This window comes from Odocoileus virginianus, chromosome 8, assembly GCF_023699985.2.
Source record: "Odocoileus virginianus isolate 20LAN1187 ecotype Illinois chromosome 8, Ovbor_1.2, whole genome shotgun sequence".
NCBI classification, from domain to species: Eukaryota; Metazoa; Chordata; class Mammalia; order Artiodactyla; family Cervidae; genus Odocoileus; species Odocoileus virginianus.
In genome coordinates, this window is record NC_069681.1 from 74,343,667 (window position 1) to 74,362,680 (window position 19,014).

At 35.6% G+C, this 19,014-nt stretch overlaps 1 protein-coding gene across 9 annotated transcripts in view; it reads left to right on the forward strand.

The window, feature by feature from the left end:
* Positions 1 to 19,014, forward strand: part of PAN3 (poly(A) specific ribonuclease subunit PAN3) — a 120,311-nt gene that overhangs the window by 43,787 nt on the left and 57,510 nt on the right. For 8 of the 9 annotated variants that reach the window (XR_011489104.1, XR_011489103.1, XM_070471728.1 and 5 more), the window contains one exon: positions 15,499 to 15,646. The exons of the other annotated variant lie outside the window; for it this stretch is intronic. Coding sequence is in view for 6 of the 8 variants with exons in the window: in XM_070471728.1 (XP_070327829.1) it covers positions 15,499 to 15,646 (148 nt within the window). In the remaining 2 variants the exon portion in view is untranslated. The remainder of the gene's footprint in view (positions 1 to 15,498; positions 15,647 to 19,014) is intronic. 9 annotated transcript variants of the gene reach the window in all.

Below are 19,014 nucleotides of genomic sequence, written 5' to 3' on the forward strand. Positions count from 1 at the left end.
TTGAAATAGTTCTTTTTCTTTTTTTCCCCCACTTTTAAGGGACATAAGGAATGCCTTATTAGCTTAGTCTGATGTTGGAGGGACAGTGGTACCGTACAGTATCAGTCACGTGGTGTCTATTACTGTCTGTGGATTCCTAGATTGGGTACCTGGCGCTGTTTATTCAGAGCAAAGAGTATGTCAGTGCAGTTTTCTTTTCTGTTGGAGTCTTTATCTTTTTTTGTTCTATAAGAAAAATAGCTTACATAAATCAGTTCTATATGGATTCTTTTTAATTTTGTATGTTTGTTTACTTTTAAGTAGTTTGGATTTTTCACAGATAAAAATCTCTAAAGTATTGTGTAGCCAGATATATTCATCTTTCCTGTTTCATTTGTTTCCTTTCTTTCAAAGCTTAAGTCTTCTCAATCCTAAAGTCAGAAAAATACTTATCTGTATTTTATTTTAGAATTATAGTTGTGTTTCTTAAATAGTTCCCTTGTACCTGACACTGCACTAAGCTCTTTACATATTTTGTCTCTTTTGGTCTCTTATCGGACAGTCGTTATTCTTAAGAAACATTTTTAGAGAAGCTAAGTAATGTTAACTTTAAACAGTGGTCAGTGGAGGAGCAGAAATTTGAAGCCATGTGTGTCAGGCTTCAGAATCTCCTCATATATGTGTGACATAGTTCTTGCTCTACTGTGTATAGGCATGTAGCTTATGTGTGACTCTACCATATTTGTAAGGTCAGTCTTTTTTTCCTCATGGTTCATCTTTTTTTTTTCTCGGTGACAGTTCACTTCACTGCCTTTCTTTCTGGAACCTTAGATATTTCTTTGCATTGATTTCTTAGTCTTGACCCAGCATCTTTTTGGAAGACAGATTTTGGAAAAAGTTTTTTTACTTCTGAAAACAAAACAACCAAACCAAACCAAACCCCAGACCAAGCAAAAACCCAAGTGACAACAAAAACTTCCTCTGAAAGTTTCTACCTGGATCATTCATAATTGCATTTGTTCTTTACAGTGCGAGACCTGTGATTTCCAGCCTTTTGCTACGTAAATCTTTTATTTTCTACCAAGAATCTTGTGATATGAAAGAGTCTACTTGAACACATGACATTTGTGAAACAGTGATTCTTCTTAAATATAGACTATACTAACTAGAGAATCAAAGAAACTGGAAGTAGCTAATAAGTAACTATGGTGGAGGCTAAATTTATTTTTCACATGGCTGTTTGAAATATTGATAATATCTATCTGATCTCCACTACTGCTTCTGTGAAGCTAGAAATAGAGTCTAGTCTTTTCTCTGATTCCTTTAAAACCCATTTATTCCTTCCATGCTTGTAGTTTGGTGTGATCAAAATTTTGCCAGAAATTTGTGTATGTGGAGAAGGGAAAAACACTCGGATCTAGGCAGGCCAAATCTTCAGTGACAAAAGGATATACATCTACATGCAAAGATACCAGAGGCATTAAGACACCTTCAGAGTTTCAGAGGTCTCCTTAATCACCACACCCGGAGGTCTCAGCCCGTACTTTGTACTGCAGGCCGCCTTTTCATTTCAGTCTCCTTCCCCAGCTCATGCTTGACTCTCTTTCAGTCCTGCTCCTTGTGAGCCCCTGTTTTCGGCTCACTTGTTCTTTGCTCTGCCCTGTATGTCTAAGATTCTTAAATTTTTATTTGTATTAGAACTGGACTTCTCAGTTCAAGACCCACATCTTGATGCCTTCTGGTTTTTTTTTTTTTTTTTTTTTTTTACTGTTTTCACAGTACTCGATATTATTTAACTGTTATTTCATTCTGTTTTAAACTTCTTTACCTGTTTGTCTTTTCCAACTGAATTATAAGTATGTGTGACTAGGCATGTTTATTTTTGTACCCAATAATTAAGGTATTCTGCTTGTTTCTAAATGTCATGTTTAATTTTCCTTTCTTAGGCAATATGTGAAATTTGTAGTAGTTTAAGAATTTTATGTATTTTGAAAAATTGATCATAGGTTATCTGGGATTTATAGCCACTGTATGTTACTATTTAATTATCATAATTGATTTGGAACATAGGGTGGTGATTTCTTTTGCTATCTTAGAGGATCTTTTATTTTTTTAATTAAAAATTTAACATTATTGGTATATTCTTGATATTTTTCAGTCTTCTGACCTGGTGGTAGTCTTACTTCTTGACACTGTTGTTAGGTGACAAAGCTCTGTTTTGTGTTTTTCTTATGGCCTCAGTCTGAACACCAAACAGGTGTTGTAGATGAAGGGTCACCTGAGACTTGGGATTAGCAGTTGTTTTTCACTGAAATGCAAGTTCGCTTTCATCTTAGTCTCTGTTCAGGGTGATTGCCTATTCCTCTGCCTGACCAATCTGTATGTGAAATTGAGATTTTTTTTTTTTCATTTGCACTAGTGATTACACAGTTCAAAGGCCGTTGTTCAGGATTGAAATATTTTATCACCTACCTTATAGAATCGTTGTGAGGATTCACATTTCTATTTGAATCTGTTGTTTGTATAGTAGATACTAAATGTGTTCATTCCTCCATTTTGACCTCATCACTTCTAAATTTGGTGTTTGTTTCTATTTATTTATGGTGGTATTTGTCATTTATATTCAGATGTGCATGGCCTTATGGTATATATGGAAAGAGGCTGTGACATTGTACCTTTTAGGAGCTCTCATTTTGATGCTGATACGCTTGAATAGTTAAAGTAATTCCTTTAAAAATAGTTAAAGTAATTCCTTTTTTGAAGGGTAACATTGTGTTCCCCAGCCTTCATGTTATTAGATGTCATCTTGAATGAAAGGATGGAAAGGCATGATTTTATAAACTTCTCAGGGTATTGCATGCTAAGATTTACCTAAAAGTAATGATATGTTACATAAAGTCATACTCATTTTGTCTTTGACCTTTGGAAATAGTGGGGTTATGAATCAAAAATTATTAGTATTACTGTTAATTTAGCTTTACCCCCGAAGTGATGGAAATGAATGAAAACAGTGGGACTGTTGGGTGTATTAGTAGACTCATACTTGTTGACGTCTCTTTTGATGGTGTTTTCCCCCTTGTGGTCTGATTGAATGGTATTTATTTCTTGTATTTAGTTTGTAAGAATGCTCACATTAAAATCTCTTGGCCCTCAAGTTCTGCTGTGAATTCTAGTTGCTTGTTATTGATGCTTTTACAACCCAGGGAGGTTTGGTAACTCACTACATGTGCTTTAATCTTTAGTTACTGAGTTTGGTGTTATTTCAGGAGATTTCTAGTCTCATGCCCAGGAAATGGGATCCTTTGGGCTTTAGATGGGAGTGGATTGGGATTTATAAGGGTGAGGCTTCAGTCTGTCTAATCAGGATTCCTCAGGACTTTGAAAAGTTATAGAACTGTGGGATAGCTAAAATGACATGACTGTATATATTCTGCTTTCTGACCCACAGCCCATCCCAGATCCTCTTCTTTTTTCCTCTTCTCTTCAGCTGCTATTCTAAACCTTTATCATTCACCTCACACCCATTCATGCTCTCTGTCACTTTTGAATAAATGACTTGTGTTCTTCAGAGAAGGGAAAAAAGCTCATTAAGAGTGAATAGCTTCGTATGTTGGCTTTCTACCTATGGACAACACTTTCACTTATACCCTTTCTTACAATTTTTCCTTCTGTTATAGAGAAACAAGTGTTTCTTGACTGTATCCTTCAGAACCTGTCTTTAGTCCCCTTAGCAATTTATTTCATTATTTATCCCTCTTCAGTTTTAGACAGTCTCTCCCTTGACATTGATTTCTTCCCACCTTGGTCTTCCAAGACCAAGGAATGCTACATGAGGAAATATGCTGTTGTCAGTACGTTTGGTAAACTGTGTGATAGAGTTTGAGACCTGCTTCCTACTTATTGCTGTTACTTTTTCACCTTGCATTCCCTTAATTCCCAGTGTCTTACGTTTCCCTTTTATCACTATGGAGACTCTTTTTTGGTAAGTGTATATAGTGACCAACAGTCACAGCGCTTATTTGACCTCTGCCACATCTGACGTTGTTATCCATTCTCTTTCCTCTCACCTGTCATCGTCCCAGCTCTGAGACCGTTCTTTATTAGTGTCTTCCAGGGGCCTCATGCCCTTTGCTGTGCCCTCAGGAGCTCTTTTGGGCTCTGTCCTTGACCCTCTTTCTCTGCACATGGTGGTCTCCAGTGCCTCCGTCACACCTGACTCACGGATGTGTGTGTGTGTATCCTCTCAGTCCTCCGCACTCACTGTGAATACTAGCTGCTTCTGGACATCCTCATCTCTATGGCGTAACACTGAACAGTCACTGTGTCTAAACTGAATACTTCTTAATCTTTTCCTTCACACCTGTTCTTGCACTCATACACATATGTACACACTGTCTGCTCTCTGTCTTGATTGTTGCTATCACCCAGTTGTCTAATTTGTGAGCCCTCCTCAATTCTTCTGTCTTCGTATCTCCCACTTTCTTTGGCCACCAAGGTCTGTTGATTGTGTAGCTTTGAAATTCTCTTCTCTGTTAGTGTTGCTGCGGTACAGTTTAGGCTCACTTCATCTCTTACCTGGACTGTTACTGTTGTAAATCTCTTACCTGGTTTCCTGATTCTGGTCTTTTCTTTCAAAGCACTACCTGGGTGACTATCTGATCTTGTTTCTCGTCTGATCAGAATCTATTAGAAAGGTAGGTCACCCCTGCAGACCTCCTGAACTGGTTGCAGTGCCATGGAGAGAAGCATGCGCTTCCCACCTCTGCCTTCAAACATGCTCTCTGCTTGCTGTGCGTGCCCCTCTATCTGTCTTGACTCAACAAACTTGTCTTTTAGGATTCGATTAAAGTGTTTGGTCTTAGAGAGCATGAAGCATTTGTGCTCTTTTCCATAGCACTTCACATCGTTGTTATTACGTATAACTTACAGGCTAGCAGTGAATGGCACTCTATAGAAACTTACTATTTAAAATTTAGATACATGGATGTTCTGAACTCTTGTGATTGTTGGGTTCTGGGTGCTTTCTGTACCTGTGAAATGCCACCCTGTGAACTTCTAGAACATAGTGCCTATATTTCAGGTATTTTGTTCCCGGCAGTGCCTCGTACAGTGCCCAGCACAGTGTCCAATGTCTTTTATTATTCAGCTAACTGAATTAATTAACCTGGATTAAAGATTATCTGGCGAGATAAGTATCTAGTTTCATGACATAAAATACTATCATGGAAAAACCTTTGAAAAGTCTCAATATATGTTAAATTTTGTTGTTAAATATGGCAGGATTCTTGGTTAGAGAGAATGCCTCTAAGTAAATCTTACTATGAAATGAGACAGATTTTACTGTTACATAGTCCTGAATAGAAGATGTACGTAGGTAGACAAGATGGTTATAGCTGTGTAGAGTAATTACTGCCTCCATGGGATGTGGTGATAGTCTCACTCTCTTCTGGACTACTCATTAACTGACCTAAGTGGACATTTTTGCTTCTTTTAGGGAGAGTAATATTTTTTCCAACTTTATTGAGATAATTGACAAACAGGAAGAGTAGTATTAAGAATTAACTACGTAGAATATTGAGAATGCCTCTGTGATGGTTAATGATTACTGTCTTTGGAGAACTTTGACAAGTAAATGACTTAATGGAAGAGGAACATTTCATTTGTTTTTGTCTTTAAATGCCTTCTGTCCTCCAGATGAAGGTTTTGCTTTTTTATATCTGTTGGTTCTCCTGGTCTCAGTTTGAATATTGCATATTCTCTGTGAATTCTGAAGATTCAGAGATGATGATATGCAAAGAAAAGGGAATGGTATATGTGGCTTCATAATTTATAACTCTTAAACTTTCTTAAAACATTCTTGCAAAAATTATATATGCTTATTGAAAAAACTTCAGATACTACAGAGAAGTACAAAGGAGGAAGCAAAAATGTCCCAAGTTTCCTCACCACCTAGAGATACAATCTCTTTTATCATTTCAGTGAGCATTTATCGTTAGAATCCTTTTACACACCTGGGCCCATGCACATAGAAACATCCTTCCTTCCTTCTCCCTCCCCTGCCCTTTCTCTTAGGCATATGCATACCATTTTACAAATAGCAATCTTAGCATAATTGCTGTATCATAGCCTAATTTTCCTGAGAAGGCAGTGACAACCCACTCCAGTACTCTTGCCTGAAAAATCCGATGGACGGAGGAGCCTGGTAGGCTGCATTCCATGGGGTCGCTAAGAGTCAGACACAACTGAGCGACTTCACTTTCACTTTCATGTGTTGGAGAAGGAAATGGCAACCCACTCCAGTGTTCTTGCCTGGAGAATCCCAGGGACAGGGGAGCCTGGTGGGCTGCTATTTATGGGGTCTCACAGAGTCGGACATGACTGAAGCGACTTAGCAGCAGCAGCAGCCTAATTTATTTTATCCTTTCTCAATAGTGTTATGGGCCTCTTCATGGTAAATAAAAATGTATCACTTCCCATGATTTTTAATGGCTGCACACCTGTACCACAATCCATGTGTATCATAATGTACATAGTTAGATCATTTTTGATAGATATTTTTGTTTTCCCTCCCCCCACCCCTTTTAAAAATCATTTTTAAAAATATGCTAACTGGAATCTTTTCTGCTTGTGTGATTTTTTTCCTTTGCCTAAATTCCTAGATGTGGGAATACTAGGTCAGAGTATGTTTGTGTTTTATTTTGATTCATAGTATCAAACTATTCTCAAGAACATTGTTAACCATTTCTGACAGACATTGCGAAAGATGAACTGATGAGCCCCTTTGGAAATCTATGTGCCTGTAGTTTCACACTCTTATGTAGGGAGAATGAGTGTAAGCTGATTCATGGAAATTTTTTTATTTAACTCCCACATCCATAAGGCTTATTACTAGTTGAGTTTCAGCTGGCAGGTTCTGACATACACCTGCTACTTTCCCCTTGGTGGTGGTGGTGGTTTCATCGCTAAGTCGTGTCCAACTCTTTGTGACCCCGTGGACTGTAGTCTGCCAGGCTTCTCTGTCCATGGAATTCTCCAGGCAAGAATACTGAAGTGTGTTGCTATTTCCTTCTCCAGGGGATCTTGCTGACCCAGGAATCTAACCCAGGTCTCCTGCATTGCAGGCACATTCTTTACCAACTTTCCCCTTAACATAGTCAAATTATTAGTAGGAGAACATATACTTAAAAGAAGAATGGTATGAATCTCTTGGAGGCACTAGTAATCAACTGTACTTCACTGTCCCCACCAATTTGAATCTGACTTATTTAGAAGATCATATTTCCTCTATTGAGGTGTTTTATCAGAAGGCCCAGTTTGCTTTAGAAAATTTGTAAATTGTGACTCTAGACTATTTTTCACAATAGTAGTAGTGTTACATGTTAACGTCTGACTTACAAGATGCACCTTGACTCTTCTTAAGTAGATCAGTTTCTGAATCACCCAGAAGTTGAGTTTATTTTGATAAATTTTAAATTGACCATATTTGGATATGCTTGAAATATGGAGAAATAACCCATTTAGGCAAAAAAAAAGAAAAAAGAAAAAACGTGTAGAAATGTGAACGTGGATGTTCTGGTTAGCCATTTGACTTCTCCTTTCTGTCTCACCCTGTTCCTCTTTCTCCTTTGTTATTTATGAACACTGAAAACAGGTAAAAATAGCTCTGAATAGTGCTACTCTTTATGTTTATAGGTCTCATCTTTTTATACTTTTTAGATAATTTTATCAAGGCAAAATTCTTGCCTATTTCCGCCTTTTGCTCTCATTATCAGTATCCCCTCTTCTGCCTTTCCACCTAAGTCATTGTTCTGTGCCCTGCAACACACACATACACTCCCATCTACCTTAGATATTAATCTTTTGAATTAGTTCCACCTGGGCCCTTTTGTCACTCTAAGGAGGGAAGAATAGTAAAGATGGGCGATTGGAATCATGATGATGTTATTCAGCTGCTAAGTTGTGTCCAGCTCTTTCTGATCCCACAGACTGCAGTATGCCAGGCTTCCCTGTCCTTCACTGTCTCCTGGAGTTTCATAGTTCTTGAGAAAAGTAGATATGGCTGAGATTAATATCAACATTTTATCTCAGTTTCTCTTTTAATGATTTAATTCAGTCAAAGATTGTGGAATCTTTACCTGATCAGCCTGATTGGATTTCAGCAGTTAAGTCATTAATAAAACTTTCCTTCTCTTTCTTTCTTCCCATTTTTCCTTAATTTTCCCCATCTTCTGCTTTTCTTTTTCTGCTTTTCTATACTTCTTTTATCCTGGCTGAAAGTAGAAAATGAATTGGAATTGAGCAAGACTGGAGTCAAGTTGGTACATTGGAATGATGGTGGCCTAGAATAGGGTACTGACAGTGGCATGGGTGGATGTAGTTGAATTTGAGAAATATTTAGGATGTAGAATAGACCCCATGACCTGATGCTTCAAAGATACCTGCATTATCAAAAGGATGGTTGTGAAATAATTTATCTGTTTACTAGAAAGCACATCAAAATTTGAGAGATCAAAATCATAATACATAAATAGTTTATAAGTACATGAAAGAATTTTATAACTATATTCCATGTGTTCAGGAAACTGGGGAAAAGATTAAACATGTTAGTACAGACACAAAAAACATTTTTAAAAATTCAAATCATACTTCTAAAGTTTAAAACTATAGTATCTGAAATGAAAAATATATTTGATGTAATTAATGACAGATTCAACGTTATATAAGAAAAGATTAGTGAACTGAAAGACATAGTGCTAGAAACTGTCCAATAAACAGAGGAAAAAGTGAGCCGTGGGGGAATATGAAGCAGCCTGACACATTTTTTTTACTCCCTGAAGCAGGATAGGGCACACAGAAAAGATACTTTGAGAAATAGTGGGCCAAAAAAAAAATAGGAATAGTGGGCAGATGTTTTCAAAACTGGATGAAAATGGTAAGCCTACGGATCCATAAGCTCAGTGAACACAGGCGCAAAACAGATGGGGGACAGGGGAAATGGCACTCTGCACCAAGGCACATGAAATAAGCAGCCAGTGGGGGAAAGATATTAATTTTTGAGGAAAAAGATATAAATAACAGCATATTTCCTGTTGGAAACAATGTGAGCCACCAGACAGTGGAGCAATTAAAATACAGGAAGAGAAAAAAATGTCAACTTAGAATTCTATTCCTGGGAAAAATATGAGAATGCAATCCCATGAGTGCATTTAAAGATATGTGAAATTTTAAATAAAAATGTGCAGTTTACTTACACTTTACACAGTTACACATTGTTAATTTTATGATTTCGAAAATATACTCTGGTTATGTAGAATGTCGTCTTTGGGGAAAGATGGAATTACTTCAAAATTCCAATTTCTTAAAAAGCAAAGTAAGTACCTTTTTTAAACATGTAAGAGTTGAAAAGATTCACCAGCAGTAGATGTGTACTTTAGTAGACCTTAGAGTATTGGGTTGGCCATAAAGTTCATTCAGTTTTTCCTTTTATGGAAAATCTCCATTGACTTTATTCTCCAACCCAGTATTTAAGACAGAAGGAAGAAAATACTTTGTGCAGTCTGGATCTGTACAAAGAAATGAAGAAAACTGGAAATAGTAGCTAAATAAGTAAATGTAAGGAACTTCCCCCTTATTCTGTAAGTCTCTTTGAAAGATAATTGACCATTTAAAGCAAAAATGGTAGTAGTGTACTGTAGGGTTTATAGCACATGTAGAAGTAAAACATATGATGATTATAGCAGAGTCTGGGAGGGGAGAAATGCAAGTTTAATATTGTGACCATGTTAAACTATATCTGAAGTAGTTTAAAACTCAGAAGTATTAGGTAGTTGGTGTTATCTACCAAATCCTGTCTTCCCCAAATTCTCATGTTTAAGCCCTCACTCTTTTTTTTTTTTAAGTTCTCTTAATGTGACTGTATTTGGAAATGGGCTTTTAAAGATTTAAATAAGGTTAAATGTGGTTGTAGGGATGGGCCCCAATCTAGTATGATTGGTGTCCTTATAAGTAGATACAGAAATACCAGGCTTTCACACAAGACAGAGAAAACACTTGTCGCAGTGAGGACACCGTGAAAGGATGGCTTTCTGAAAGCCAAGGAGAATGGCCTCAGGAGAAACCGACCCTCTTGTCTCCTTCATCTTGGACTCTCATTTTCTAAAACTGTGAGAAGATAAGTTTCCATTGTTCAGGCCGCTCAGTGTGTGCTGTTCTGTTATGGCCCTGGCAGACTAAGATAGGCAGTGGTAGGTTGCATATGTGTAGTGTCAAATCTGTAATAGATGATGGTAGAGACTTCAGTTCTCTGTCAATAATGGAAGAGGAAGAAAATCAGTAAGAAGATGGGAGACTTGAACAACTCTTATCAATTTATTTGTAGGACACTCTGTCCAGCAACAGCCTATTGAATATTCTTTTCAAGTGACCATAGGATATTGACCAAGATAGAACAACCAGTTGGAACAAATCTCAGTAAAAAAGGGTTCAGGTCACACTAATATGTTCTCTGACCACAATGGAATAAAATTAGAAGCCAGTTACAGATCTTTGGGGGCTTCCCTTATAGCTCAGTTGGGAAATAATCTACCTGCAATGCAGGAGACCTGGGTTCATTTCCTGGGTTGGGAAGATCCCCTGGAGAAGGAAATGGCAGCCCACTCCAGTATTCTTGCCTGGAGAATCTCATGGAGAGAGGAGCCTGGCGGGCTACAGTCCATGGGGTCCCAAGAGTCGGACATGACTTAATGACTAAACCACCACCACCACCAACAGATCTTTGGAGACTCTTCAAGTATCCAGAGACTGAATAACACACTTCTTTGACATGTGTCAAAGAAGAATCAGGAAGGGAAGTTTTAAAGTGTTTTGAACTGAATGAAAATAAAAACATGCCAACTGGTGTGAAATGTCACTGAAGCGGTAATGGGAGGGAAATTTATAGCACTAAATGCCTGTGTTGGAAAGGTTCTCAAAAGAGTGATCTCCACTTAAGAAACTAGAAAGAGAGGAACAAATTAAATGCAAAGAAAGCATTAAAAGGATAAATGTTAATGATGCGAAGTGAAAGAAGCTAGTAAAAAACCAAGTACATATGTACATATGTAAGATTCATTCATATTAAATTATAGAACATACAGACTAGTCTATCATGACAAAAAGCTTATCAGAGGTTGCCTGGAGTCCAGAGCAGCAGAACAGAGAGGAACAGGAGGGATCGGTTTCATACGGACTTATGGGAACTTTGGGGCATGATGGATGTAGTCCTCTTTGATTTGGGTAATGGTTTCATGGTGGTCCACCTACGTCAAGAGTTAACAGAGTTTACCCTGAAATAAGTGTGATTTATTCTATGTTGATTATATCTAAATAAAGCTGTTAAGAAACTTTTACCAGTTCATTTATATTTCATTCAGAGAGTAGAAAGATTACTGAGAGCAGCTTATGAAGCCACTAAGTGGTAAAGCAAATGGAGCTCATTACAAGCAGTAGCACTGTGGAAGGCTGTTTATGGTTTTATGAGTTTATTGTATGTTTTTAAAAAGCCTGACCAGCATTCAGAAATAGTGGTGATTTCTCAATCATTCATTACATCACCTTAAGATAACTTTTTTCAACAGATCTTTTGGAAGGTTTGCAATGAAATAGTACATAATATTTTGTGTTGTGTTTTTATTAAGCATAAACCTCTTCCTGTCATTCTAATAAAAAAATTAATGGCTGAAATTTTTTTTGTTGTATTGTTTATTAAATTAGTCTCTTAATTCATGGGACTAATTTATTGTGTTCTTAATAAGTACTCTTGTTTGTAGTGGAGTCCAACAGACTATTAAATACTGAATTATACTTTAAAAGGAACAGTTTCCATGAAATAATATGATAGTAGGAAAGCATAAAGTTATAAACTAGAAACGTCATCAAAATTTGTGGAACTTCCCTGGTGGTCCAGTGGTTAAGATTCTGAACTCCCAATGCAGGGGGCCTGAGTTAATCCCTAGTCGAGGAACTAGATCCTACATGCTGCAACCAAGAGTTTGTATGCCGCAACCTAGGGTTCGCATGCTGCAACCAAGGGTTCGCATGCTGCAACGCAGAGTTCTCATGCCCCAACTAGGACCTGGCACAGCCAAATTTAAGAAAAAAATTGCTTCATTTGTTAAAAAACAAAACTTTATCCGTCATTTGTAAAATGGGACATATTCTATCATTTTGGTTGGGATCTGTGAATTGAAGCATTAGTTATTATTTCAGTTAAAATATAATGCTAATAACTACAACAGTGCTTTTCAAGCTAAAGGTCAGGACTTTCTCATATACTTCTCTCTGGAGAGTATAGGCAGGGGTCATATCCAGATGTTGGGGGTGGTCCCAGTTTGAAGAACTCACTAAATGCACTTGGTTGTTTTGGGTGTAAAAGTTGCAGTGTAAATTTAAGTGTGTGAGAACCCAAAACTATTGATAAATTCTCACGGCATGAATGTTTGGTATTTGACTAATGTTTGGTATTTGACTTATGTAAACATTGATTTTTCCCCCCTCTCAAATGTACACTTAGAGCTGTTTAAGATGTGAATGATAATTAGGATTTCAAATATGAATAGAAATTATAAATTATGAATGGAAATATATGTATGTTAGAAAACCCACAAGTTTAATATAATAGAAGTATGTTTGGAGAGTTATGATAGGCTTGTCTAAATCATAGGGCAGGAATAATAAAACCTTGATTTTTTTCCCCCACTATTACTCTTCTCATTTATTCCATTCTCTTTAGTGTTGTTGAAGTTATACAAATTTATATAACCCAAGTTCTTGAGTCTTCTTTTACATATAACCTTCACTTCCTAGAGCTGAAATAAATTTCTTATTTTCTGGTTAACAGAGATTACATTTTAACAAGACACTAGTTTTAGTTACCAGTTTTGCCTTATCTCTAAAAAAGTATTCTTTTTAATATGTTAAAGGTGTGTGCCTATGCTATTTTGTTATTTTATAAAACTTAACTTCTGTTATAAACCAGTTATATTAAAGTGGTTTTAAGAATGCATCTTTTTATTGCACTTACTATTTTAACTAATTTTACCGTGAAAAAGTATTCTCCTTTCCACAGTAATTTCTCATTAAGTATTTTTGATGGTTCTCTAATCTGGTTAGAGGAATTTGTATTATCTGTTAATAATAGTAGCTCTGCTATCTTATCCCTAGATTTTGTTTTTGTGTGTGTGTTATACCTACTGTGTAATTCTTTTTTCTGCCATTTAAATCCTTTAACCTTTTCTCACGTCTCAAATAAACTTACCTGAAATAAAACAAACTCGCAAACCACCTACTCAAGAGAAAGAAATGCCTCGCCATCTTAAATCAGGGAAAAAAAGGAGGGAGGTCTTTAGGCCCTTCTTTTTACTTTTTAAGTAAAATTCACTGCAGGTGAGTTTTTTGGATCTTTGGTTGTTGAATCCCTGAAATTTGCAGTTTAGTATAAATTTTCATAGTTAATTTTAATAATCTCTATTGTAATACATTTGAAGGCCCTCTATAATTTGTTACAGTGTATGATTTATTTGGAGAAAGTAAAACAGACTCCCCTCCTTTTTCTCCTTTACAGGATCCCTTAAAAATAGTCTTTGAGATGAATTTAAAATAGATTTGATTTAGAGAAACTCAGCTCTGTAATTAGTCTCCTATTCATGGTAAATGTAAGGTATAAATGAAATGGAAACTAGATAGTTTCTGTGTCAGGATTAGATTAGCTTTGAATTTCTTTGCCTAAGTTTACTGTTTCTTAGTACTCTTATAATCCTGAAGTCCCCATCTCTCCTAGGCATTTTGAGCTCTTGTTAGCAAGTTACCTGATTGATTTTATTTTGACTTTCTTCTTCTAAAATAGTTTTAGCACTCATTGGTGCACACTGATTTAGCTCTGAAGTAATCCTGTTGATGACCTTTTATATCTAGGGATTACTACATCAATAAAATGCATGGGCTCATTGGCCACACTTTTAAAGAAGATGCCAGTGTTTTTGAAAACTTGAGCATTTGGAAAATTTAAAAATAGACATAACTGACAGGAGAGGACTTTTTTTTCCTTTGGAAAATATATTTTGATTCAGTTCGGATTCTTTTTTTTTCTTCAGAATTTCACATTTTAGATATGGCAGTAAAAGAAGTTCTCTGTATAGCTAGTATATTTTAATCAAAAATTAGCATTTTTTCCTGTATTTTGTCACCTTGTATTTAATTTTTGCTGGAACATAACTAGTAAAATATCATTTGCTTTAGAGTTTACAGTGAGGTTAGCCTGTAGACTTGCTGTTTTCCAAATCTGGTATTTTGAACTCTAACTTGTCAATTTTAAATGTCATTCATTTCAAATAAGGAAGTTGTCCTTGGATTGTACAGTAATTAGTCCATCTTTTTATTTTATGCCTTCTATGGAAATCCATTTTTCCATTCTAATGATCGGTTCTGAAATACTTTTAAGTATTTTTTTGCATTGTGGTTCAGTGTGTTTTGAATTTAGTGTGTGTGTATATATATGTGTGTGTATTTATGTGTGTGTGTGTGTATGTGTGTATATATATATACACACACATACTGAAAATATGGGCTGAAGTATGAACATACTAAATTATCTTTGGTTAACCGTTTTGGAAGTTGAATTCAAATATCAATATGTCAGTGGTCATTGAATCTTCATTATACTTAAATATGTGGATCACTATTGCTGAAAAATATTTAGGACATTGATTTGTTTCAGATGGATGTAATATAGACCATTTATGGATTTGAGTTACAGTTTCATAGTGTGCTAGTAGTTCTTAATGACATAGGCACCACACCACTTAACTAGATAAAACGTGCCTTCGTACAACTAGGAGGAAAATTATCTCATGCAGTCTCATTGTAAAATATTTTTAATATAGCAGAAGTTACATGCCATACCTTGCATACATTGGGGCCTCTATTATATTTTTCTTATATCTTGATTCCTCTCATGTTTGCCTTATATTTAAGTGTTTTTCTCATCTTTACTGTTATTTAAATAGTGGCACCATATTATTGGGGAGATGTCTTAAGTGCTTATAAAGGAGGAAGTGATTAATTTTGGAATAAAGGCAGTTTTGACCTTTATCCTGGTAGAAGTGGTTTAAAGATATTAAATTTGAAACTTTTTGCTCAGTTTTGAGGTAGTTGTAACTTCCCAGTTCTCTAAAATATAGTATTAGGATGGTTGGATAATAATGCACATTTGACAATAAAGGCAGATTTTCTTGTTTCAAAGTTAAATTCCCCAGGTGAAATGATTAAAACCTTCAAATTTGATGGAAAATTTTTCTTCAAGAAATTTTTTCTTTAAGAAATTTAATTATCCCACTCCAAAATATGGAAACTAAAAAGCACTGTAAATCCTTTCAGTAAAATATTTTACTTGGTAAATAGAGCACTGTGGAATAATGCCTAGTAAATTCAGTGTCTTTTGGGGGCTTAAAATGTGTTAACTTACTATATTTGATTTTCAAATAGACACCAAATCCTACTGCAAGTGAGTTTATTCCCAAAGGAGGATCAACCTCCAGGCTGAGTAACACGTCCCAGTCACATGCGTCTGCCTTCTCTCAAGTGTTCTCTCACCCATCCCTGGGGACTCCTGCTGCTGCTGGATTAGCACCAGGTAAGTTGAGTAACTGTTTTCAGTGAGTTCCAGGTAGCAAATCTCTAAGCACCATTTACTGTTAGTTTACCAGCCCTGAAATTGTATTCTTCAGCGATTCATATCTGAACACATTATGAGTTTTATGTTCTAGGTTTTGGCACCATAGACCAAGTGTGTAGTTAAAATTTTTAAAGCATAATTTAAATTTAATGAATAAAAGTTAAACATAACTTTGTGTGTAAAAGCACAAAAGTAAATTTAAAGGAGAAAATGGTTATTGAGGAAAAAATATCTAGATCATAATATTTCCTTATTTTTTATTAGCATGTTAATGCTATTTCACTCAGAAACTTCAATAAGAGCATCAGAACTTAAATATTGGTGTGCTTCAAGGTCCTCCTTTTGAAATAAAATTTTAAAAGAATACATTCTAAATTAAAGTTTAGATGTATTGCCTTTTGGGTGTTTGATTTTAAATCTGTAGTAGTAGTAAAGTATTATAAACAGTGGCAGGAAAGCAGTGTGAAGGGTTAGGGGTCATCTCAACACTTTTCTTCCACGTTTACCCAAGATTGCAGTGGAGGAATTTGAAGAAATGCACTTGTACATCAGGGGTCTTGAGGCATAGTTCAGAGTAGCCCTATTTTCTTACAAGATCCTCTCTTTTATCTAAAAAATTAATGCAGGTTTTGCATTATGCTTCCTAGCGTAGACATTCCTGTAAAAATATGGAAATTTTCTTAGATAATTAGTGTTACCCATTTCTGTTGCTGTGAACCTTTATTAGAAAAGTAATTTTAAGGTATGAGAATTATATTGAATTCATAGTAAGTGCTGAGTGGGTTATCTTAAATCTGTCCAGTGGTTGAGCTGCCCACCCAGATGTTTCTAGAACTTTTAAGGGTAATCATCCATTGATGACTTGGTCTTGAATGTTAAAAAGCAAAACCAGGAACAAAGTGAAATATTACAGGCTAAATGAAGCCAAAAGATCCATCTGGATTAGCTTGGAACTAGTCCTGTCTCCAGGTCTTAGTCTAATCAGTAGTGGTGCTAAATGATTGGCTTTGATACTGATACTAAAATCAAGGACCATTTTTTGGAGTAAGAATGAAAGAAAACAATGATAACTTTATGGAACAGGTTTAGTGTGTTAAGCATCAAGTGTATTCAGAGGCTTAGTAACCTTGTGTTGCCAAGGATTTTTTTAACACCTCCTTCCCCTCACCTTTCCCTCTCTCCCTCTATTTCTCCCTCCTGCCCTTCCCACTCATTTCCTACTCATTTTTTTTCTTTCCCCCAATGAGCATTTTATCATTTTATTAACTAAATGTAAGCTAAGAATTGCATCCCTCTCTGGTGAGACTTTTAAGGTAGTTTTGTGTGCAGGGCTTTGAGATACACCTTGCAAGTCCTTCCTCCTTGCTTGTGCCTTTTTACCTTTTCTTCTAATTTGGCTCTTTTCAGATTCAGTTAAAATTGTAAATGTTTTCCCTTTCTCCCTAGAGAGCAGTGTCAGAATTGAATATCCCTGGTAGCCTTAAAGTTTTACTTGTAAGTAATATGCTACTGTGATCTTTCTCCCATTGAGGTGTGTTTGCATTGTTTTCATGAGCATAGGCTACATGTCAGCTGTAGAGTTTTTCTTAGAGATTCTCCAGACATCTGAGCAGTGTTTATAAAACACCCGTGCTAATGGAATCCATATGCCAGTCAGAAAACTTTGGCTTTCTTAATTAAGTACCAATATTTTTTGACCTAACAGCACCTCTTTCCTTGTTTAATAAGTAAACATTTTGTTCACATCTTTGATCAGGCTAATTTAAACTAAAAGTTAGGCTTTTAAAGTATTGGATGAATTTAAAATGTCAAAGGGAATTTTAGATATTGAAAACATTTAATTACGGTGCTGTGATATTTGTTTAAGCTTTCCAGTTGGTATTAATTTGTGTATAGGTAGGTAGGTGTTTCATTGGTCCCAGTTGGGTTTCACAGTTTAGGATGAAATGAGTTTAAAACTCTTCTGCATAGCTCTAATGTTAAAATAGTCATTCTACTTCTTTTAATGAAAGGATTGATAATTACTGTCTGAAACCATTGGGGATAGGTCAGTATATTTTATTAAAGGTATTCCTGAATTCTTTATACTGACTATATAAAAATTGTCCTTTATTCAAATGACAGTCAACTAGATGAGAATATTCTCCAAAATACTGGAGTGATGATGGTTTTACATTTATTATTTCTTTATATTTTCTCTTTTTAGTTAATGGCGTAACACTGTGAAGATGAACAAAGGAAAAAAAAATGTGTACTTTCAGCAAAACATTTTATCCCTTCAGTGTTTTCCATTACTTCTTACCCATAAATACTATTTTTTTTCAAGATCTAAGAAAGGTTCTTGGAATTTTCACTTTTAGGTTGTACAATAAGAAAGGTCGTAGGAGTTCATATACCTGTGTTCAGTTCCATTCAGACGCTCAGTTTTATCCGACTCTTTGGGACCCCATGAATCGAAGCACGCCAGGCCTCCCTGTCCATCACCAGCTCCCGGAGTTTACTCAAACTCATGACCATCGAGTTGGTGATGCCATCCAGCCATCTCATCCTCTGTCGTCCCCTTCTTCTCCTGCCTCCAATCCCTCCTAGCATCAGGGTCTTTTCCAATGAATCAACTCATCGCATGAGGTGGCCAAAGTACTGGAGTTTCAGCTTCAGCATAAGTCCTTCCAATGAACACCCAGTGTTAGTGGTTATTTAATTGATCTTTAATCCTCCTCGTCTTCTGTAGGTGTAACTTAGTGATAATTTTCGGTTATAAAGTTTCATTTTCTCTTTTCTTCAATTTCTATTCCAGAAATTATCCTTGAAAATATGTCAAATTACTGTTTTACTAAAAAATATGAAACTTTAAATATTTTGGCACTCAGACATAAGCTAGAGTAATACCATTTTCATTATGTATGAAAAAATGCATATTTAGATACATTTTTTGACCAAAAAATGTAAAAATATTTGAGCAAAGTTGAGTAGATGTTAAGAGTTTGTATTTCCTCAGATTGTAAGGAACAAAAAACATAATGCCTGGAACAAAGTAAAAATAGATCCTGAGTGAATTGAGTTCTTTTAAAGCTTGTTTTGATCACTTTAAAAACATATTTTTAAAAAAGTCTTAATGCAAAAAGTAAAACTTTATACAAAAGTTATTTAAATTAAAATAGGTTTAAGTTAATTTACAATAAATTTAATTTAAAATTTAAAATAAGTTTAAATTAAAATTGAATTAAGTTTAAAACATATTTAAAAGTGTTCAAAATATGCAGCACACATTAAATTTCCATTGACTTGTATGTACATTTTAAGAAATGAAGGAGCTATAGGTTTAG